The sequence below is a fragment of the Sarcophilus harrisii genome, chromosome 3 (assembly GCF_902635505.1).
Source record: "Sarcophilus harrisii chromosome 3, mSarHar1.11, whole genome shotgun sequence".
NCBI classification, from domain to species: Eukaryota; Metazoa; Chordata; class Mammalia; order Dasyuromorphia; family Dasyuridae; genus Sarcophilus; species Sarcophilus harrisii.
In genome coordinates this window covers 169,313,343-169,338,326 of record NC_045428.1, presented here as the reverse complement: position 1 = coordinate 169,338,326, position 24,984 = coordinate 169,313,343, and the positions used below count along the sequence as shown (strand labels likewise).

The following is a 24,984-nucleotide window of genomic DNA, read 5'->3' as shown; positions in this document are numbered from 1 at the left end:
TGCATTTTAGCTTAGTTTTCTTCCGCTTGACTAGAATTAGTGCTCTTAGTTCAAAAAAGTGTCCATTTTCAAATAGCACCCTTTGAATAATGTCTTGAAATGTATATAATTGAAACTTCCTTGTATAGCAGGTAGTAAAAAGAATATCATTTTTATTTTATCAGAAACTGAAGTATAGAAACTTAACACTTAAAAAGTAAGTCCAAAGTCATATGTTAGTTGTGTATTCCTAGGCACATCACTTAATTCCGACTACCTCACCTTCCCCACCAGAAAAGTCTTTACACTTTTGTTATTATTATGGAAATATCAGTATTATTCTTAAAATAGTCCTTGTTTTAATTTCTTTTGTTTCCTTTTCTAATGGAAACACTTTTAGAGAGTTTTAAGTTCAACTTATTAATAAAACTCTGGATTTTTGAAAAGACTTTTAGCGTATTTTCTGTTTACTTGAGTTATAAAAAATTTTTATTTAAACTTAAACCTTGAACTTGTTTTAATTCATATTTATCTCTCTATGTGTACACACACATTTTTTCAGGTTGTCTAATACCTAATGTTGTCATTCAGGTTTTTTTTTTAGTTGTATCTGACTCTGTGACCCAATTTGGATTTTGTTTTGGTTTGGTTTTTTGGCAGATAACATACTGGAGTTGTTTGCTATTTTCTTCTTTAGCTCATTTTAAAAATGAGGAAACTGAATTAAACAGGGTTAAATTAAGTCTTGCCCACAGTTACAAAGTGCCTGAGGTCACATTTGAAATCATGAAGAGGAATCTTCCTGATTCCAAGTCAAGTATTCTATCCACTGCCCCATCTCATTGCCAGCTACTATTTAAATTTAAACAGTCATAAGTTATGCAAGCAATTCTTGAAAGTGAGGTGTTTTAAGTTCCTCATTAAGTTTTCTGTAATCCTTTAGCTTATTCTTAAGGAAATTTTATAGCATTAACAAGGGAAATTCAGTATTTTAGCTTAGGTTAATTGAAGAAGAGTTTGTCCTTTCCCCTCTCAAAACAAAAAAAAATTTTAGCACATTCTGGTTTGATGAAAACTTCTTAAGAAAACCTTGATTTTTGTAGCATTTATTGAAATATAAATGGTACTTTCATTTAAAATGCAATCATAGACTTCTAGTGCTAAGATGGTTGTGTGACAATAAGGATGAGGGTCAGTGGTAGGAGGGGGTATTTGCATTGGGGATTAAAAGTGTTTACCCTGCCCCAGAAGGTGCTTCCTCCCTTGGATTGTCTGCCCCAGAGATGGGTGGGAGGGGACACCCTTCTCTCCAGAATGTAAAATAAACTTTGCTTTGCTTCTATTAAAAAAAAAAAAAAAAAAAAAAGATGGTTGTGTGAGAAAGGAACTCTCAAAAACCTTCCCAAATTTCCCCCCAAAGAGCTTAAAAAAACTCCTCAGAATTGGTCTAGGAGCAGGGAAGCACAGGAAGAAAGGTGTCTGTCTCTGGGGTGAAATGGAAGTGAGAGCCAAGTACAGTATTAGCAGCTAGCCTCATAGCAGAGGGTATGCAATGAGACTCCAAGTCTGAGACAGTCTATCAGAGAGGCCCCATTTTACCACAGCCCAGCAGCCCATTAGGTAAGTGAGCTGTTTGTGATACACAGCAAGACCCCACCTCAGTGATCCTCCACCAGCACAAGCTACCAGTGAAACCTTGATCCCATTGCTGACCAATAGGAAGCTCTACCCCAAGGCCATCAAAGAGCAAGACCCCATCCTGCTACCAACAGCAGGATCCCACCCCTGGGACAAACAAGTAATAAGATCCCTCCTCCATGCCCAGCCACCAGAAACACTGTTAACATAGCAACCCAAAAGCAAGGCCCCTATCCTTGAAACAGGCCAACAGCTAAACTTTATACCCATGGGAGGCCAATGGGGAGACTGCACTTCCCAGTATAGGCCAGAAAGGAAGCCTAGCCTATGGAAAAAACAGGCAGATAACCCCACAAAAAGATTTGAACACTTACGAGACCAGAGCCCAACTTTTACATAAAAACACAAAATCACCAAAAGAAGTCCCTCAAAATGAACAAAATACAAAAAAAAAAAAAAAAAACTTGACTATAAAAAGTTACTATGGAGATAGGGAGGATCAAAGCATAATTTTTTTTATTATTATTATAGCTTTTTATTTACAAGATATATGCATAGGTAATTTTTCAGCACTGAAAAGCATAAAATTTAAAAGAGAATAATAGTGTCAAAATGGCTATATGTGAATAAAGGGTGATATCATCATAAGTAAAGTAAGAAGGCTTGTCAGATTTATAGATATGGGGAGAATTTAGAACCAAAGAAGATGATAATAGAAAGCATTATCAAAATATAAAATGGATAATTTTGATTATGTAAAATTTTTAAAAGTTCAAAATTATAAAGAAAATGGGGGGGGAGATTTTACAACAAATATCTCTGATAACAGCCTCATTTTTCATATATATAGAGAATTGAACTATTAGTCTCATGAAAAAAAGCTCTAAGTCACTATTGATCAGAGAAATGCAAATTAAAACAACTCTGATATACCAACCCACATTTATTAAATGGCTAATGTGACAAAAACAGGAAGATGATGGATGTTAGAGGGGATGTGGGAAAGATAGGACACTAATGTATTGTCAATAGAATTGTGAACTGATCAACGATTCTGGAGAGCAATTTGGAGCTATACCCAAAGGGCTATAAGCAATACCAGTGCTAGGTCTATATCCCAAAGACATCCAAAAAGAAAAAGACCTATTTGCACAAAAATATTTATAGCAGCTCTTTTTGTGGTGACCAAGAATTGAAAGCCAAAGGAATATCCATCAATTGGGGAATGGCTAAACAAAGTGTGGTATATGATTGTAATGGAATATTATTGCATTATAAAAAATGACAAACAGGATGCTTTCAAGAAAAATTTGGAAAAAGTGACTTGAACTGATGCATTGTAAAATGAAATGAGCCATGAAAATGAGGTTCATAGTAATAACAATATCATTCCATGAAGAATTGTGAATAACTATTCTCAGAAAGACAGTGGTTTAAGACAATACCAAAGGATTAATAATGAATGGATTAATATCTACTTCCAGAGAAAGAACTGATATTGATTGAATATAGACTAAAAATGCTGTTTTTCACTTTCATTTTTTCTTTTATTCAAGGTTTCTTGTAAATGGCAAATATAAATATATTTTACATAATTGCATATATCTATAATATCTGAAGTCAGGCGGACCTGAGTTTAAACCTGGCCTCAGACACTTAATGCTTCCTAGTTGTGTGACCCTGGGCAAGTCACTTAACCCCAATTGCCTTAGGGGGAAAAAAATGGAGAAAAAAGTTAAGTAGTAGATTCTTCTCTCCCTGAACTCCTCCAAATATAATAATGATTTAGAGGCAATATGATTTAGAATAATATGAAGCAAGCACATTGGATTTAGAGTCAGCAAAGATGAGTTCAAATCTCAACTTTGCTACATATTACTTAATTGACTTGGTTAGGTTTGGGCTTCTCATACTTTTTCCATTTGTAACCTCTTTTTGTCCTCCAAATTTTTGTATCGCCCTGACTATATAAGTATGTAAAACAGGTATACAAATCAAACATTTAGTGATAATCACAAATTTTGCAAACCCCACAATCAATTATGAGATCCCTTTTGAGGTCATGAATCACAGTTTAAGAAACTGAGGTTTAGATCAGTTAGCCTTTCTGGCCCTTAGTTTCTTCATTTGTTTTTTTAAAAAAAACCAGACTAGATTAATTTCATTGGACTCTTTCTAAGACTAGTGTTTTCTAAGATCCAGTGTTACTGTAGAATTTTTTAAAAGTTTAAAATCAAGTAAAAATCATCAAAAACATGTAGTTTCTATTTTTCTTATTGTTCATTATTAACACAATTCATTTTGTTTTTTATAGGATTCTTGCAGCCTTTCCTAGAAGCCTGTAGCAATATACTGTTTTTTCGTACTTGTTCTGTACTACTCCGACACCCGAAACTTGATGTACAAATATTGGAAAAACTCAGCATTATACTTCAGAAACTCTCCAAAATCAAGTAAAGACTTTGTTCATTTATAGTGTTTTTCTCTTTACACCTCTCTTACCATCCTTCTTTTAAATTTAGGCAAATTTTATTTATTATTTATTAGTTTTATTACAAGAAAATGCTTTAGTAGAGACAGTAAAATATAATGAAAATAAGTCTGCCTTTGGAGTCAAAGAACCTGTGGTTGAAATCTTAATTTTTCTTGTATTACTCTGGGCAAGTTACTTTATTTTTTGGGTATCCTTTTCTTTATCTTTGCAGTGAAGATGGATGTTAGATTACATCTATAAGTCCTCGTTCCCAAAAATGCTCTTAAAAATTAATGGTGAAGGTAAAATTAGAGCAATGGTGTCAAACTCAAGTAGAAAATGATGTTTGTGTTGTGTATTGTATTTTTATTTCTTTTGTTAAATGTTTCCTAATTTCATTTAATTTTGTTTGTTGGACACCTCTGGTGTAGAAGAGGTATCCTGTTGCAGTGGAAAGAGAGCTAGATGGGGAGTCAGGAGCTGGATTTATATCTCACTTGACTTACTAGCTAGCTGTTCCTAGCTATTATTCATTGGGTGTGTTACTTAACCTTTCTGCACCTTAGTCTCCTCATCTGTAAAATCTTGGCTTCACATGCATTACTATTAAATTTCCTATTTTTGATCTGCCCATTTCAAACTGAGATAAACAACTTGAACAAAATTTGAATAAAGGGCTGGGAATAGTATAATTCTCGAATTTTTTAGTAAAGCTTTGAAGCCACAAAGATGCAAATTAAAACCTTTTATATTTAAATTGATGGATACATAAGGTCATTCATGGTTTCTCACATAAAATAAATGTACCATGGCAAGAAAATTTGAAATATATAAAATCTAATTCTTATTGCAGACAAAATTGCCTGGGAGTTTAGGGGGAAAAGTCAGTGGGGGAGAAGTGATGAATGATGAATGTTTGAAAACCTCTAGATCTTTATCTCTGCAATGACTTTATCTCTGGAATTTAAGTCAAATGTAAGAAGTTAGATAAAAAACTTGGTAGTCAATTCTGGGGCTTTAATTTTATAAAAGGAACATAACTCAGAATAACAAGAGTCTGAATTGGAAAGGATATCCAAGCTCAACCTAAACCTATATAGGAATTCCTAATAAGACTATTAATTAGTGGTCCCTGTAGTTGTGGCTCAAAGACTTTTAGTAAAGGAAAGCCCACTCCCTGTCAAGGCAGCTTATTCCACTTCCTAAATGTTAGGAATCTTTTCCTTAGGTTCATTTCTGTTTTGTCTCAGCAGTTTCTTCTGACTGATATAGATTGTCTTCTGAGCTCAAATAGAACAAGTCTATTCTAATACTTGAAGAAACCCCCCCGTATTTGTTTCATCTTTTCTTAGATGAAATATTCCTAGTTCATTCAACTGGTAATATAGTATCAAAGTCCCTCTCCATGTCTTTTGGACATTCTTTTCTCCTTCTTCCTCAAACTCCACAGTTTGTCAATAGCATATTACCATAAATATGTAATTAAGGTTCAGAGTCCAACCAAATTTTGTTGCCTAAAGTCAACAATCATATAAATTTCCTATATACAGAAAAAACATAATTCTAGGCATTATGTTTTTTCTCTATGTAAGCTAAGATTGCATTAGTCTTTTTGTACTTCTAAATGGCACTGTTGATTCTTATTGTGATTGCAGTTCATTAAAATTCCCAGGGAATTCTATCATTCTTTTATTTTTAATGTTACTAGATAACTTATTTCTTATATCATTATTGACGTTTTACATGATTAATAATTTAATGAAAAAATATTTCTTACAGGAGTAATAAGAAGTTCTTTGAACTCTTTACACTTCATCTGATGCTTCAAGAAATCCAGAGGACGGCAAATCCAGAGCATATCTTTCTTTGTATCAACCTTAATTCAACTCTCTTTAATTTGGGTTTAACTAAGTGTAATTCCCTTGTTACTACTGCAAGCAGTTAGACAAGGTTATTTTTTTTCTATGCATGTTACTTATTTGTAAAATTTGAAAGATTGACCAGAGTGACTAAAATTTTGCTAAGTGAAGTTTTAAAACATGTTGTAGGACAGCATTGTTTATCATGAAGGACAAATGGTTAACATTTTAAATGTTTTTGTTTTTAATTAAATAAATAGATATTGTGGAACTATTAAAATTCTTTTTTTTTTTTCAAAGACTGATTAGTCAATATAATAGACCAAACTTTCAGAGTACATGGTAATTGTAAAAGTAAAGGTTATTTTTTGTACAAGTCTTTCAGGAAAATCATTTTAAAATTATGTGATTGTTAATTCTGAATAAAGTTGATATTAACTTGCAAATAGGGCTTGAGCTTGTCTTTTCCATTTTCTGAAATAATTTTTTCTTAAGTAGAAGCCACTTTTCATCTTTGTATACTAGCTATACTCTTGTCATGAGCTTTTCTGAGTATCATACTTTGAGAAAACTTTATAATATCTAGGAATGCCTGTTTGTGGTTTTTCTCACTAGGTGTATGTCTTTGACTAGTCACAAAGAGATTATATAATATTATTGGTTCTCTAATAAGCTTTTTGCACATTACTGGGGAATAGGTTATGTTCAGAGAAGACTAGTACCACTGGTATGAGAGCTGCTAACTAAGCCCTTCAATATTGCTTTCCACTTCTGATGTCTACCTGAACCACCTAAATCTCTGTAGCTCTGAGAAGCTTTAGCATGCATAGTGGCCACACCCTGGTAAACCATTTCGGCAGATGGGCTACACCAAATTGAGAGTAACTGAAGGGGTCTTAAACTTATTGGTGAATTAGGGGATTGTCTACCCTAAACATGTGAAGGTGGAATGGACAGATGAGAACAGTTTGTTCCAGCAGCCATGAAGTCAGTTGAAGTGAACACTTAGCACTTAGTAGACATTGAAGATGCCAAGGTCATCCCCTGTATCTCAAGCCATCACCAATTGTCTTGACTCTGTCCTGCCACTAGACAGTCAACTGACTCTTGGAGGAGAGAGTGAAGCTGATGACTTCATATAGTTCTGCCTCACTTAAATCCAATTTATTCATGAATCAAAAAGCATCAACCATGCTCGTTACCAAGCTCATATTACTCATTCCTCTACATTATTTCACTTCACCCTGGTTTTATCAGAATGACTATTTTCTCCACCAGTGTAGATTGCAGCTACTTTCTTGATAGATTATTTTTAAGATCATGCAGATTTAACCTTGTCATTCCCTTTCTTAAAAAATTTGTCATCTTAAAACCTTTTTTCTACAAACTTGGAAAATAGATAGTATGTTACTGGGGTTGTAACAATCCCAGTAATTAAAATCTCTATTTTTAGTAGCCTCTGCAGAACTTGGGCTCTACTGATATGACAAGAAGAGGCACCAGAGCACCTTAGAAGCACTTCACATCTTATGGAAAGGATTTATATATATATATATGTTTGTATCCTTGTTTTAGAGATGAGGAAACTTAGCCAACTCTAGTTTACATAATATATACATAAACATATACAAATATGAAAATGTAAGTATATAAGGAGAAATTGAAGATTAAAAATGGAAGGAAATTCGCATATAAGATGTTCAACATGTTACTCTTGTAGAATTGAATGTTCCTCTGTCTCACATGTAAGATATTTTAATATATGGAGTCCTAAACAAAAGCAGAGTACATTTTCATGTGCATAACAATTCATAACATATTTAGATTCTGTAGAATTGTCAAGTAACAAACTATGAACAGTTCTAAGGTTACTTTTGTTCATTGTTTTGCTACGAAGTCCCTTATGGTTCCCATGGTTATCTGTGTGGGAGAATGTGTCGGGACTTTGGTTAAATTTACACATATCTTTCGTAGAATCTAACCAGGGCCTTGGGAGCAGGCCTCTGTCTCCATGGGAACAGGACCAATAAAGTGCAGAGTTAGAATTCCTTTCCACTTTCTTTTTCTTCTCTCTAAGCTGTCTTTGAGTAATTACAGTTCTTAATGAGTCCACAGCATAATTCTGGGAGTATGAGAAATAATTCCATACCAATGACTGTCCTTAGAACCTGTGGAAGTTGGAGGAAAATTATAATAAATCATTGACACAAATAACCAAATTTGTTCTCACACCCCATGAGTTGGCCTATATATCTGCTTGTACAAGTCCACATTAAAACTCAAGGCTTGATGCTTCCACCATTTTTAGCCTTCCTGAAGTATCTATTGGTTGTTTAAAAATACTCTTTAATAAACCTCATTTGAATATATTTCATATTTGGGCTATTTTTCTTTTCTTCGTGTAGATGCTGATTTACCCACATCTCTCCCTCTCCTACCCTCACCTCCAAATCTCTTTTAACAAGCATTTGCTGCTAAATGGTAATAAATGAAATTAGAACTAACTACCTCTTCATTTACCCCTGTGAACTCCAAGTAGTGTTAATTCAATCAGTTGTTTGTTTGTTTGTTTAATATATTACAAAGGAGAATTAAATCTGAGAAGTGGGTTTTCAAAAATGACTTATGATGTAAAACCAAAAGGCCTTAACAAAACATTTCCAAAGCATAACAACTGGTAGACTAATGGCTTGCATTTATTAAATGTTTTGTAGTGAATAGAGTGCCTAGCTGACATTTATATTGTTCTTACTATATGCCAGGCACTGTGCCAAGTTCTTTACAGTTATTTTTTCATTTGATTCTCACAACCCTTTTTACAGTTTTAAACAGGCAGAGTTTAAGCGACTTTCCTGGGGTCACACAGCACTGTCTTTAAGTATCAGAGATTGTATTTGAACTTGTGATTTCCTGACTCCAAGCCCAGTGCTCTTATCTACTGCCTTTATTAATATCCCCATTTCACAAATGAGCAAAGTGAAGCTTAATTAATTAATAAACGGAAATGAGGATGATTACAAATATATTACACCAAAAAGTTGTAAGAAGTGCAATATTATGTCCAGGAGTAAGGAAAGTCTATGCTAACAAATCAGATAAAAGAAATATTCATGGAGAATATAACATTTGTGTTAAGTTTTAGAGGATAGAAATTTATAAGAAGAGAAAAGGTTCCAGGCACAGGGAACAGTGAGCCATGATGTCATGAGGACAAAGTGCGGGCTATATTGGGTTCAGCTGGGTTGGGGTTGGAGTTAAAAAAAAATAGTCGATATTAACAGAAATTCAGAATACTGAAATATAGAAGACTATAATATGAAAAGGGAACGGAAAGGTTGGGTGATAATTAGATTGAATTCCAGACTAAGGAGCTGGAACTTGACTCAACAAGTAATAAGAAGTCATTGATGATTTCTGAGCCAAAACAACATGACTATGCTGAAGAGAAGATGCCATGTAACTGTTATTTTTATCGTTATGAAAGTAAAAACTCTTGGGAGGCAGGACTGTTCTGTTTATATCTTTATGTCTTTATAGTCCCAACCACATTACAGCATATAATAGACATTTAATTTTAAATACTTGTTTAAGTAATAATAATTGACATTTACATAGGGCCTAAAGATTGGCAAATCAAAACTTTATGCACACTAGTCTAATTTGATCTCATAATATTGGTAGATTCCCTTACTGTTCTGAATGCATTGTTAATCATACCACCTAGACTAGGGCCATCTATTTTTCCTTTTTTTTCCTATTTAATATTTTATTTTCCCCCAGTTACATGTAAACTTTTTATTTTTTAAATAGTATTTTATTTTTACAAATACATGTAAAGATTGACTTTTGCAAAACCTTGTCTTCCAAAATTTTCTCTCTTCTCCCCCCACCACCTTGCCTAGACAGCAAGTAATCAAATATAGATTAAACTTGTGCAATTCTTCCATACATACTTCTATATTCATCATACTGCACAAGAAAAATTAGGCCAAAAGATAAAATAAAAAAAAGCACAAGGAAAAAAACCCAGTAGCAATAACAAAAAGTGAAAATACTTTGCTTTGATCCACATTCAGTCTCCATAGTTCTTTCTCTGGAGAGAATTGTCTCTTTCCATCACAAGTCTTGGTATTGCCTTGAATCATTTCATTGTTGAAAAGAGCCACGTCTATCAGAATTGATCATCATATAATCTTGTTGCTGTGTATAATGTTCTCTTGGTGCTGCTCATTTCACTTTGCATCAGTTCATGTAGGTCTCTCCAAACCTTTCTGAAATCATCTTGCTGGTAGTTTCTTACAGAACAATAATATTCCATAGCATTCATATACCACAATTTATTCATCCGTTCCCCAACTGATGGGCATGCATTCAATTCCCAGTTCCTTGCCATTACAAAAAGGGCTGCCACAAACATTCTTATACACATAGGTCCTTTTTTTGTGATCTCTTTGGGATATAGGCTTAGTAGAGTCACTGCTGGATCACAGTTTAGCAGTCCTTTGAGCATAGTTCCAAATTGCACTTCAAAATGGATCAATTTACAACTCCTCCAACAATGCAATTATTGTGTTCCAGTTTTCCCACATCCCCTCCAACATTTATTATTTCTCCTGTCAAATTAGCCAAGAGAGGTGGGAGGTGGTACCTCAGTTATTTTAATTTGCACTTCTCTATACTGATTTAGAACATTTTTTCATGTAATTAAAGATGGCTTTAATTTCATCATTTGAAAATTGTATCCTTTGACCATTTATCAGTTGGGGAATGGCTTGTATTCTTATAAATTTGAGTCAATTGTCTATATATTTTAGAAATGAGGCCTTTGTCAGAAACACTGCATGTTAAAAATTTTTCCCACCTTTCTGGTTTCTCCTGAGACCTATATTCAAAAGTCATATTTTCTAGTGAGCTCTGGTCTTTTCATCACAAATTCTTGAAAGCCTTCTATATCATCAAATGTCTATTTTTCTCCTAAAGGAATTTATTCAGTTTTGCTGCCTAGGTGATTCTTGGTTATAATTCTAACTCTTGCTCTCTGGGATGTCATATTCTAAGCCTTTTGATTCTTTAATGTAGAAGCTGCTAAATCTTGTGCTATCCTGACTGTGGCTCCACTATATTTGAATTGCTTCTTTTTGGATACTTGCAATATTTTCTCCTTAATTTGGGAGTTCTGGAATTTGGTTATAATATTCCTGGGGGTTTTCATCTTGGAATTTCTTTTAGGAGATGATGGATTCTTTCAGTTTCTATTTTACCCGTTGGTTCTAGAACCAGGATAGTTTTTCTTGATAAATTCTTGAAAGATGATGTCTATGCTCTTTTTTTTTTTTTTTTTTTTTTTTTTGATCATGGCTTTTGGGTATGCCAATAATTTAAAAATTTTATCTCCTGGATTTATTTTCCATAATAGTTGTTTTTTCCAATGAGATATTTCACATTGTTTCCTTTTTTTTCATTCTTTTGGTTTTATTGTTTCTTGATTTCTCATAAAGTCATCAGCTTCCATTTGCTCAATTCTAATTTTTAAGGAAAAGTGAGCTTTTGTAGCTCCTTTTCCAGTTGGGAAATTTTGCTTTTTAAGGCATTTTCCTCATTAGCCTTTTATACTTCCTTTTGCAACACTCTCATTTTTCTTTCCAATTTTTCCTCTGCTTCTCTAACTTGAATTTTTTGGACTCTTTTGAACTCAGACCATGCCCTGAGACTATTGCTTTTTTTTTTTTCTTGGAGGCTTTGGATATGGGAGCTTTGACTTTGTTATCTTCTTCTGACTGTTTATTTCGATCTTCTTTGTCATCATAGTAAATTTCTATAGTCAGAATTTATTTCTGTTGTTTGCTCATTTTCCCACTTTATTACTTGACTTTTAAGTCTTAGTTAAACTGGGGTTCTGGTTCCAGGGTAGACGCTTTGGCAGTTTTGTGCAACAGTTTTCAGAGATCCTTCTGGAGATCTGTAAATTTTCAGCTCTTCCAAGTTGATATGATCCAAGGAAAAATGTGTTTACTACTTTTCTGACCTATTATCTGGTCTGTAACACCTTGTCTCCAGGGTTATCTGGTTTTTTTTGACTGTCAGAGAGCATCCATATCAGAGGAGAAGGAGAAGTAGGAAGTATAAACAAGGAGAGTTTGAGGTCTTAATACAAGATCAATATGATTAATTGTTGGGATACAACTTGAGGTTGCCATCCAAGCGTTGGAAAGCCATATAGATTTGAAGGGGGTGGGTGTTACCACAATGACATTGCTTATCTATGAAGAAAATATATTTCTATAGAAATCAATAGATCTGGGTTAGGAAAATTTACTGAGGACTATGAAGGTGATGATAAGAGGAGGAAAAGATAAAAAAGATATGTGGGTTAAAATTCATAACAACACAAGGAGGAAAAACTCCCTAAAGGAGAATCTTTACCAGGTGCCCTGGTCAAAAAGGATGAATTGAAAGATGAGTGCCTAATCACACAGTTGACACAGACTCCAGATACAGTTCTGGACAGTTTCAATTATCGAACTGGCATTGAATCATAGATTTAGAGCTGAAGGGAATCTAGTCCAACTCCTTTATTTGTTACAGATAAGGCAACTAAGACCCAAAGTTATTAATCAAAATAGTAAATTTGACTTAAGATCCAATGCATTTTCCACAAGATCTAGCTGCCTCTTTGGAGATTTTACTTTTTAAAAGCAGCCTCCTGCATTTGGAGTCAGAGGGTCTGAATTTTAAGTATTAGTTCCCAAATTTAGTAGATAAAAGGCAAGTTCCTTAAGGACTTTTGACTTTTTTATTTTTCTAATTCTAGCACCTAGAATTAGAATTACCTGGCACACAGTAGGTGCTTAATAAATGCTTTCTGATTGAGTGATCAATGTATTGGGCAAATCACTTAATCCCTCTGAGCTTTGGTTCCCTTATTTTTATGACTATATGACTTAGGCCATTGCCAGTCATTTTGACCTTTGTTTTGTCATTGAACTTCCATGACTCTGGAAGAGAGAGATCAATGATTTTGTGCAACCCTGCCTCTCTTATATCCAATTCACTTGAAAGTCAAGATGTCCTTAGTCCTTTTGTAGAATGAAGGACAAACAATAACAATAACCCTTATCCATAAAATGGGAGGGAATTTGATTTCTCAGGTCTTTCCCAACTCTATTATGATCCTATGATTTTCTCTGAATTGTGCTCACAAGCAATACATCTAATAGAAAATAAGAATTAATAATATTGAACATTTATAATTACCTTTAGGGTTTGTAAGGAGTGGTTGAATTCTTTAAAAATTCTTTGTAAAACTTGTATATGTAAAACAATTATTTCAGAGAATGTGATACTGTTTATAAGCCTATGTTGTTATGTCCAAGCCAATTTGTGGTTATTTATATTCACAACAAGTATCCCCAGTTTATAATTTTTGCAATTTCTCCTGCTCAGGGAAATTCAAAGTTAAAATAGAGTTTTTGAAAAAGATGAATTTAAGTAAGTAAAACTACCAGTGAATATGGCCAAATTCATGTCCTTGCAGCCTTGAATATATTCATTTTCTATATATAGTCATTCAAATCCCATTTTCAGAAAGGCAATGATGCTGCCATTTTCTTTCTTCATCTCTTATAGCACGAAGATACTCACATCATTCTCACTGTATATGGGCAAGGTTAATTTTAGCACATTTTATACTTTTAGGTGATAGGTACTCAATATAGGTTCTTTGGGATGAAAATCTAACCTAAAGTGAAATTTGATAATAGGATTCTCACTCTTATAAAATGTATGTTATTTCCAACAAAGAGTGCTCTTTTTATTAATTGGGCAACTAGGTATACCAGGGCTGGAGTCAGGAAGACCTGAGTTCAAATCTGGCTTCAGATACCAATTGTGTGTCATTTAACTCTGGGAAGTTAACTTTGGGAAGAATAAACCCATGCCTTTTAAAATGTTCTTGTTCATAGTCACTCACCAGTTTCTGAAATTGCTAATCTCTGAATTCTACTAGAGATTTGCCTCAGTATCTTCATCTGTAAAATGCTTTGGAGAAGTAAATGGCAAACAACCGTCTTTGCCAAGAAACTCCAAATGGGGTCATGAAGAGTCAGGCATGATTGAAATGACTGAACAGCAGTAACAACAGAATTTATTAATTAATTTACAACTTAAGTAGATTTAAAGGAAATAAAGAATATTTATGTAGCAGAAAAGGGAATTTTTTTTCATACTGTATCTCATGGTTGTTCCAAAATGAATAATTGCCTCAAAACTTAGTCCCTAAAAGCAAAAACTCAAGATTTTCTTTTTTGATGAAAAATCATAATATTCTTTTTGATTGGACTTTCTATCTTTCAACAAAATAGAAGTAGGGTTTCTGTATGTAAATGTCTAGAAGCATGAACTTATTTGATTAGGGTTTTTTTTTTTTCACTTATTATTCTCCTTGTAGAATTAAAAGTATTTTTGCTTAAGTGAATAAAACATTTAAGCTAAAGATAATTTAGGTAACTTAATCTAACTCTCTCATTGTAAAGATGAAGATACAAACCCTGAATGGTTATTAGCTCACAAGCACATACTTAGTTAAAACCCATGTCAAAAACTCACATTTTTTTAACTGTTGGTCAAAGATGATTTCCTCCAATACTGTGGTTCTCTTCCTGTAATTTACTCCTAGATCGGATTGATATTCAACAAATATCGAGCATGAGTTTGCATTTAAATAAGTTTAGCATCTCTTACTACTTTTTTATATATGAAAAAACCTTTATACTTGTAATAGTTTATTCTGAAAAATGATGAGTATCTTTGCAGCCAGTGATTTCCAAGTATGTTACAGACATTTCATCCCAAGGCTGTGCCTGTGGTGTTCTTGAACTTAGGGTAGGGTTTTATTCCTTAGTTTCCAGCCCAAACCTTAACATCTTTTGAGTCAGCAATACCTGGCCCCCAGGAGGCCTAGTCTGTGGCAACATCTTTATTTTCAATCTCCTTTGCCTTTCTGATCTCTCACTGGCAATTTCCTTTGTGAAATATAAGAGTGGGTGTGTGTTCTGTGAGAAAGTTTGGGTGTGGTTTGGGTGGGAAAGATATGGGCAGTGAGGTGGAAATGATTTTCTTTACTAGATCCAGTATGATGAAAATTGAACTTAAAAAAAAAAATAGTTAAGAGGGCATCCAAGGGCACTCTTTGTAGAAGAATAGAACAAATCTCTAGTAGAATTCAGAGATTAGCAATTTCAGAATACTGGTGAGTGACTATGATCGAGAACATTTTAAAAGTTTATTTTTCCCAATATTTCCCAATAAAAGGTTTATTCTTCCCAAAGTTAAAACTAGTAATTCAGGTGCCTAGGAAAAAAGCTGAAAGATACAGTAGAATCTGAGGCCAAATAAAGGAAGGGAGCAGAACATTTAGGACCAAAGAGGAACTCATCTCTGTTGCAGGAAGGTTTCCTAGTTCCACCTTTATGTCACGGGACCTTCACCTTTATGGACCACAGGAGGAGGATCTTTGGTGAATGTTGGGGGAGATGTGATTCATTCCCTTCAACTCTTCTAAGCTCCACAAAGTTGAGGAGGGAAGAGGAAAGCATGGTAGGCATTGATGTATCCCTCAAATCTGAGATGTATCGATAATATGCAACAGAAAAGATGGTGGTTGAGCTTGGGTGAGTGATAGATTCAGGGTTTCTTATTACCCTGAAAGAGATTTATTAATTCTCCCAATCAGGGACCTGATTGGTCTTTACCTTACTTGTACTTTTTTGCTTTCTATTCCCTTAAGAGCATAAAACCCAGTGGAACTGGTGCTTTTCCAACTACGGGGATGCCTGAATACCGGGTCAATTAGCATATATTGCCCTGCTCACCAAACTGTTTCCAAATGCTAGGGGAATAAGTGCTACTATTTTCTTATTGCATGTGCTTTCTGTGTTAGGACAAATTAACCCCATTTTGTTAACTGTTCAATGACATGAATGCCTCATTTTGACCCAAATTGAACTTAAAGTAACAGGTTAGTTGCTAGCATTTTTAGGCCCAATCTTAACGGGCAGTTGCTACAAAACGGAGGGTCATAAGCTATTATTAGTAGCTCCTGAGAGATTGGGTCTTTGAATTTTATAAGTAAGAATCCATTCAGCTCTATCATCTCCCAGTTTTGACCCTTCTTTGGGTTGCCCCCTTAACTCTGTCCCTCCTCACCTTCCTTTGTTGAATGAAACCTCATCAGAGAATCAGTGATACTGAAACTCTCGAAACTTTATTTTTTACCTTTTCCCTCTTGTTCCCCTTGAATGTTGGCATTTGAGTGGCTAAAAGAAATAGGTTTTGTAATAAGAACCTTGGCCTAAATTTTGCTATAACCAGAGGCAGAACAATGGTTTTCACGCCTTAGATGACTGCCCTCCTGGGAGAGCTAGTTTATTTGCAAAAGCCCAGGGCTGTAATCTTTGGAACGAAATCTTTAGGGGGAATTACCTACAATCTAGATGTGAATCATTTTATTAATCTGTTTGCAGAGGTATTTTACCTCCAAAAGAAGTTTGGCTATGAGATTTATGTTTAAAAAAGATTTTTCTTTTCAAAATTTCCAAAATGTGCTACTAGAAGTGGAGAAAATTAGGCTTAAGACTAGAGGTTTTAGGGTCAAAGGGGGTAGTTTGACTTGGATTTTAGTCCAAGTTTAGTAATTAGAGGCAACTAGGTGGTGCAGTGGAGATAGCATCCTGGACCTGAAGTCAGGAAGACCCAATTTGTCACACACTGACTAGCAGTGTTACTGTGGGCAATCTTAATCTCCATTTCCCTCAGTTTCCTCAACTATAAAATGAAGATAATAATAGCATCTCTCTCTCAGAGAATCGAATGAGACAGTATTTGTAAAACATTTATCACACTGCCTAGAAACCGTAGGTGCTATATAAATGCTAGCTATTGTTGTTGTTATTATTATGTGATTTGTGAAACAGAAGGGTAATGCTTTTAGTGTTCTGACTGGTTTTTATAGCTAATGCCAGCTAATGAGTCTGTGATCATAGCTGAGGAAAGAGGTATCCTCCTTGAATTTCAGCAGCAAAGGGCAAAGTCTCATCTGCCTTACCCTAATTCTTCTCTTGGACTTCTCAGGAACCAGATAAACACCAAAGAATGAATCACTGTAACACTGCCATCTCAACATTAAACAGTCTACTTTGCTATTCCCAATCCAATTTTATACTTAATTTATATCTTTTTCAGTCATATAGCATTTCCCAACTATTGTACAGCTTGAAGATGGGTTGATCTATATGTTATATAGACAATCTTCACTGTATATTGATGTTTACTTTGTGTCTAAATGTTCTACATTTTGTGCATTTTCTTGGATTCTAACTTTTATTTTTTAATAATAGCTTTTTATTTTTTAAATACATGCAAAGATAGTTTTCAACATTCACCTTACCAAAACCTTGCCTTCCAATTTTTCTCTCTCTTCCCCTCTTCCCCTCTCCTAGACAGCAAGTAATCTATGTTAAACATGTGCAATTATTCTATACAAATTTCCACAATTGTGCTGCACAGGAAAAAATCAGATCAAAAGGGAGGAAAAGGAGAAAGAAAACCAAAAACAAGCAAACAACAACAACAAAAAATAAAACTATGTTGTACAAGCAGTCCACACAGTCCTCTCTCTGGATGCAGGTGACTCTCTTCATTGCAAGACAATTGGAACTGGCCTGAATCATCTCATTGTTGGAAAAGAGTCACATCCACCAGAATTGATAATCATATAATTTTCTTGTTGCCATGTATGATGATCTCCTGGTTCTGCTCATTTCACTCAGCATCAGTTCATATAAGTCTCTTCAAGCCTTTCTGAAATCATCCTGTTGGTCATTTTTTACAGAACAATAATATTCCATAACATTCATATACCACAACTTATTCAGCCATTCCTCACCTGATCTACTCAGTTTCCTGTTTCTTGCCACTACCCAAAACTGCTACAAATATTTTTGCACATGTGCATCTTTTTCCCTTTTTAATGATCTCTTTGGGATACAGGCTAAGTACAGATACTACTGGTGGATTCTAATGTCCAAAAGGTTAGGGTTGTAGCCTTAGTCATATTTTGGGAACCTGATAAATAACAGGCTTGTATTTTACTGGGACTCTTGAGTCTACAGGTCCAAAGCTATGATATGAATTTACTGACAGGTTCCAGGCTTGATGGTGATTAATATTGACCACTCTATAATCATCAGAGCTCTACTTTTTCCTACAAGTAATTTCAATTAAAAATGTTTTATTGATGTCTTTTTTTTACACCTTAGATATCTTACAAATACAGATCACCTCCCTCATCCCCATTGTGTAACAAACTAAAAATAGTTAAGGAAAACCTAAACAACTGGCTCTCGTGTCTGACAGCAATGCAATATTTTATTGGTATTTTGTTATTTGATTTATCAAGAATTCAATCATATTACCATCTTTTTGGTATCCCTTGCATTTATAAAAGAAACTATGAAGAGGGAAAAGGATCTACATGTACAAAGATATTTGTAGCAGCCCTTTTTGTAGTGACAAGGAATTGAAAGTTGAATTAATGTCCATCAGATGGGGAATGGCTGAATAAATTATGATTTATGAATGTAATGGGATATTATTGTTCTATAAGAAATGATGAGCAGATTGATTTTAGAAAAGCCTGGAAAGAATTTCATGAACTGATGTTAAGTGAAGTAAGTAGAACTGAGAAAACATTGTTCACAGTAACAAGAAGATTATATGATGAATAGCTGTGATGGACTTGGCTCTTCTCAGCAGTACAGTGTTTCAAGACAATTGAATTGAGATGGAAAATGCCATCTGCCTCCAGAGAGAACTGTGGAGACTGAATGTGGATTTTCACCTTTGTTTGCTTTTTCTTTCTAGAGCTTTTTTTCCCTCTTTTGGTCTGATTTTTCTTTCAAAATATGACAAATGTGAAAATATGTTTAAAAGGATTGTACAATGTTTAACCTATGTCATTTTGCTTGCTATCTTGGGGAGGGGAAAGGGAAGGGAAGGAGGGAGAAGAATTTGGAACACAAAATCTTGCAGAAACAATATTGAAAACTATCTTTCCATATATTTGGAAAAATAGAATACTATTGAGGAAAAAAATCTTGAAAAATGAATTCATTATGCAGATTTGATATCTAAGTTATTTTTTCTTTAATAATTGACCTGGACCTTTAAAGAATATGGTATTTGTTATTTCAAAGTGTGTTTGAGTCCTGGTTGTAGGGGAGAGGTGGCCATGATCTTCTCCACATTGGCAGGGCTGTTCTTCACCAAAATTAATCTTGTAAACTAAGGGATCTTGTAGTTTTGGAAGATTACTTCCACTATATCAGACAGGTTTAATATGTTCTTTGGAGGCTAGTCAAATCACCATGTGACAAGACAAGGACCAAGAGGATTCTGGGAAGATAGTGGAGTAAGTTTCAAGCTCTCCAAATTTTCCCTACAAACAACAAATTTGCATTTCAGGTTGAATATAAACTGGTGAAAGATCAAGAGAATTTGGGGCAGAACAAGGGTCCTCCTGGTACAACCCAAGAAAATCCAAAGGAAGACCTCCTAGGGATTAACCTGTGTGAAGTGCAAACACCTCCAGACTAACTCTGTAGAAACACCAAGTGGGGAGCCGTGGGGATAACTGGGTTGGGTTGAAGCCTCAGCATGAACCACAGAAACTTTCGCCTCCTGGTCTGCTTGTGTAGTTGGGGGTCTGAGTCCAGGAAGACAGAGGGAATCTTGTCTGATTAGGGACATAAGGCCCAGGTATGCTGCAGAGAGATGGCCTTAGATAGGAAGGAGCCAGATGATGAGTGCAGAGTAAATGGGGCCAGGACTTGCAGGAGAATGGAGTTCTTTTTTGGGGGTTCCAGGTTAGAAGGCAGGGCTGAAAAGCTAGAGTCACCATCCCTGCACCCCATAATTAGAGGTGCTGACATTAATACTTCTCAATAAAATGAAAATGAACCATCAATGAAGAAAGAACCCAATCATAGAAACCTACTATGAGAATGGGGAATAATAGGGTTCATTTTCAGAGAAGGACACTGAAGTAAAAAAAAAAAAAAAAGCTTCTAAAAAAAAGAAGCTTCTTCTAACTCAAAGTAATGTTAAATGGCTCTCTGCCCAGAGAAAATTTATAGAACTCAAGAAAGAATTTAAAAATCAAATGAGAGACATCAAGGAAAAAAAACATCCAAGTAAAACAAGATTATGAAAAAAGTTAACTAACTAGAAAAGATGGTACAGAGTCTTTTTTAGAAATTAAAGCTTTTTATTTTCAAAATATATACATGTATAATTTTCAACATTCATCCCTACAAAATCTTGTGTTCTAAATTTGGTATAGAATCTTAAAGAAGAAAATAACTCTTTGAAAATTAGAACTGGCAAGGGGAAGCCAGTGAAGCTATAATAGACCAAGAAATAACAAAATAGAATATAAAAATGAAAAAAAAGATAGGACAGAATGTGAAGCATGTTATAAGAAAAACAACAGATCTGGAAACCAGATCAAGAAGAGAAAATAGAAGAATATTTGGAAAAGCTGAAATACGTGATCAAAAAAAAACTTTGACACAATAATGCAAGAAATAATCTAAGAACTCTGTCCTGGAGTGATTAGAACATAAAGGGAATGTAAAAATAGAAAAAAAAAATCCATTGACCACTACCTCAAAAAGATCCTTTGTGGAAAACACATAGGATTATTATTGCCAAATTTTGAAACCCCCAAGACAAAGAGAAAATTCTACAAAAAACAAGAAAAAAAAAACAATTCAAATATGCTGGAGCGACAATTAGAATTACACAGGACTCATCTGCAGCCACAATAAAATACTCCAGGATCTGGAACTGGGCCTGTGAACAAAAATCTCATATCCAGCAAAATTATCCATAATACTGAATGAAAAAAATGGACATTCAACAAACTTGCAAATTTTCAGGATTTTCTTTCAACTAAACTTGAATTCAATAGAAAATCTAACAAATATGAGCCAATATCAAAGATCAATTTCAAGTAACTTAACATGGATAAATTGTTTACAGTTTTTTTATGGAAATGTATACCATACGTTTAACATTGACATCAGCAATTGAGTAACTCAGAAGAAAGACTGGGGCAGATTTAGGTATGATTTGACTCTAAAAAGCAAAACTAATGAAAGGTAAAAATTGTAATTATGTTATACAAATGAGATGCAGAGGAAGAATAGACACAGAAGTATTGGGGTGGAAGGATCTGAAAACCTACTCACATTGAGAATAGGTTAAATAGGTAACGTTGTAACACCGTCCAAAATCTATAAAGAAATAAGGGGGGAAGGAATGGACAGAGAAGGAAGCAAAGGATGGGGAGAGGAAGATAAGGAAAGGATCCATAGGTAAGGGGATGGTGAGCAAGGCAAATTAAGGAGCAGAATTATAGCAGAAGAGTTAGCAGGTATAGGAAAGAAGAAATAAATCAAAATTAAGAGAGAAATCTATATTATATGTCAGCCATACTGATGTTGTTTTGGATACATGTTTGCAGGTGGTTGGATGCATGTGTATATAAATGTGTCTCAGGATATGGTATGTATGTTGCTCTATGTATGTGTGTGAAGATATATATGTATGTGAGTGGGTCATGGGTGATTGAATGTATACATAATATAGTTATATATACATGTATGTAAATAAATGTGTATGCGTGAGTATAAATGTGTGGGAGTATGTATATATGTATGCTTGGGGGAGGTTGGGGGTAAAAAGGGAAAAAAAGAATAAAGTAAAAAAATGCATAGTAGAGAACAAAAGAATAACCTGCAGGGAAACAAAGAAAAGATGGACATTCAGGAATATAATTTCTTCTACTATTATCTATCCTTTTTTAAACTGATAATTTATTGTTATATATTTTGAATCCTCCTGTTCTGTTGAACACTTGGGGAAAAAAAACCAAGGACCATGATTTTTAACTTTGTATCCCTGGCACAATCCTTGCATATAATACTCCTCTATATTATCAGTACATTCACTAGTCATCCACCATTCCTTGAATTCTTTCCTCCCTCATCTCTGTGCCAAGTTCCTTTCTGGTCTCAACTAAAATTCCCAATTTCCACAAGAAACCATCCCCAGTTTCCTTAATCTTAGTGCCTATTCTTTGAGACTATTCTCAATTTATTCTATCTTTATCTGGCTTGTATATGATGTTTGTATATTATCTTCCCTATTAGACTGTGAACTCCTAGAGACCAGAAGCTATTTTTTTGTCTATAGCACATAAATATTAAATTAATTGACTGACTGACTTGACTGATTAACTGGGCATGGTGCTTAGCACATAATAAAGATTTAATAAAGTCTTGTTGACCTATTAACATACAAAATTCTCCTTGAAAATAATATTTTAATATTAGGACCCTCAGAGGGAAGGACCCTCAGAAACTAAAATCTCTAATTTTACAAATGATACCTAGAAAAGTTAAATAAATGACTTTCCCAAAGATCACACAAATAGTAAATGACAAAGTGAGGATTTGAGCCCAGATTTCATGATTCCCAAGTCTCACTGTTCTTTCCACTATAACATGTTGTTCTTTTAATTACTTTGGTGAGAAATATTAGCTCAAAAATGAGACCTTTCCAAATCTCTCCCAGCCTTCTCTCAGCTGCTAGTGTCGCCCTATAAAAATAACCTTATATTTCTTTTGTTTAAAATATATGGAGTAACATTATGCTCCATATACCTGTAGTATAAAAGACTAAATATTTAATTTATAACTTAAAAGAGTTAATTTTCATTCAGTAAGGAACTGAGCAGGCAAACTGGAGAAAACTAAATTCAAATTCTAGAAAGTAACCAGAGATCAATATAGGATGTTGGTAGAATAGAAACGTGTGTCAAACAGGCTGAGCGATACTAATGTTTTTATAAAGATGGGAAATTCAGGTCATCTGTTGTTGAGTGAAGTCCAACTCTCTGTGACCCAATGAACCATATTGTCCTTGAAGTTTTCTCGACAAGTAAGGAGTGGTTTGTCATTTCCTTCTCCAATGGATTAAGCTGGCCCTGGGCAGGGGTCCTCAAACTTTTTAAACAGGGGGCCAGTTCACTGTTCCTCAGACTGTTGGAGGGCCAGACTGTAGTAAAAACAAAAACTTTGTTTTGTGGGCCTTTAAATAAAGAAACTTCATATCCCTGGGTGAGGGGGATAAATGTCCTCAGCTGCTGCATCTGGCCCGCGGGCTGTAGTTTGAGGACCCCTGGATAAGGCAAACAGAATTAAGTGACTTGCCCAGAGTCATATACCTAGAAAGTGCCTGAGGTCACATTTGAACTCGGGTCTTCCTCACTCCAAGACTCAGTGTTCTCTCTACTGAACCGTTTAGCTGCTCCAGGGTCATCTGTACTATGCAATGGTTACTAGTTTCCCTTTTGTCCAATCTGCACTTTGTATTTTCTCCTTTGCTAGTACATGTGCTGCCCACACATTTAATAGTCTTAAGGGTCTATGTAAAATATGAAATCATTAATAGTAGTTTGAGGCTTAAATTTTGGATTTCAGGGTAAGACATACCTTAACTCATTGTTTTTTACAAGTGAGGAAATGGAGACCCAGAGAGGTGAATTACCTTGTCTAAAGACACACAGATAGGAAGTAACAGAATCTAGATTTTCTGATTCTGAGAGTAATAGTTTTTTTTATTTTGTTTTTTATTATAGCTTTTTATATACAAAACATATGCATGGGTAATTTTTCAACATTGATCCTTGCAAAGCCTTCTGTTCCAACTTTTCCCCTCCTTCCCCCCATCCCTTCCCCTAGATGGTAGGTAGTTCCATACATGTTAAATATGTTAAAGTATATGTTAAATACAATATATGTATATATATATATATATATATATATATATATATATTTATACAGTTATCATGTTGCACAAAAAAGATTGGATTTAGAAAGAAGGTAAAAAATAACCTGAGAGGACAAAAACAAAAATGCAAGCAAACATTAAAGAAAGAGTGGAAATGTTATGTTGTGGTCCATAGAGAGCAATTCTTTTAACTTTTTTGGGGGGGATTTTATGAAATTAAATTTAAGATGTTTAATGAGATCTTTTTTGTTAGAAAGGCTAATGAATTCTTTGCTGTAAGAGGAGACTTTCCCTTGATAATTAGATACCTACGTTTTATCTTTGGTATTTCTCCAAGGTACAGTCAAATATGAGCTCTGAGGGAAGCCCTTCCCTTAATCAAGCAAGTTTTATTTTACCACACTATCACTTATGTGATTTGCAGAGCTTGCAACTCCACACAGTTAGGAACTTTGCAAACTGAAGTTTTTTCTATCCAATGTGATGTAAAGAAAATCCATATTTTAAAGGTACCATGATAAGAAAAAATTTTCTGATTGATTTTTTTTATTAGACATGCAATTTCATTCCCTTTGCTAATGCAAATCAGCAACTGCTTTGCAACTTTAGTCTCGAAAAGGCCTCTATAATAAATTAATTCTTTAATACTCCACATGGTCCTAGAATTTCATAGTTGGGAGGAAGCATTAGGGGCCATCTATTCTAACCCTAATTTTGCATCTTATTTGACAAATATTCATCCAGCCTTTGATTGAAAACATCCAACCCATTGCCTTCCAAAGCAGCTCCTTTCACTTTTGGACAGCTTCAAGTACTAGGAAATTGTTCTTTATATCAATCCTAATTTGCCTATAGAAACATATATAACAGGCAGGATTGGATAAATGATAGGAAATGATGTCTCCTCATGGAAGATATGGGGAACGTGGAAGTCACGATCACATATAATAAAAATGTTTTTCTCTCCGATTTATGTATAGACATCATTTAACTGTTTTCAGTTGGCTAACTAAATGACATAGAAGATGGATTTTTGATTGAATGCATAGTTCACATTAACAAAACACTAGTACCAGCCAAAACATGATAGTGCTCATTTCTGCTTGACTGTGATCAAATGAGGAA

The 24,984-nt window shown here is 34.5% G+C and overlaps 1 protein-coding gene across 2 annotated transcripts in view; it reads left to right on the top strand.

The window, feature by feature from the left end:
• The window catches only part of CCDC138 (coiled-coil domain containing 138), a 54,433-nt gene extending 48,042 nt beyond the window's left edge, over positions 1-6,391 (top strand). For both annotated transcript variants that reach the window (XM_031958774.1, XM_031958773.1), the window contains 2 exons: positions 3,932-4,070; positions 5,870-6,391. In XM_031958774.1, coding sequence (XP_031814634.1) covers positions 3,932-4,070; positions 5,870-6,035 — 305 coding nt within the window. In that variant the 3' untranslated portion in view covers positions 6,036-6,391. The remainder of the gene's footprint in view (positions 1-3,931; positions 4,071-5,869) is intronic.
• The last annotated feature ends 18,593 nt before the right edge of the window (positions 6,392-24,984 follow it).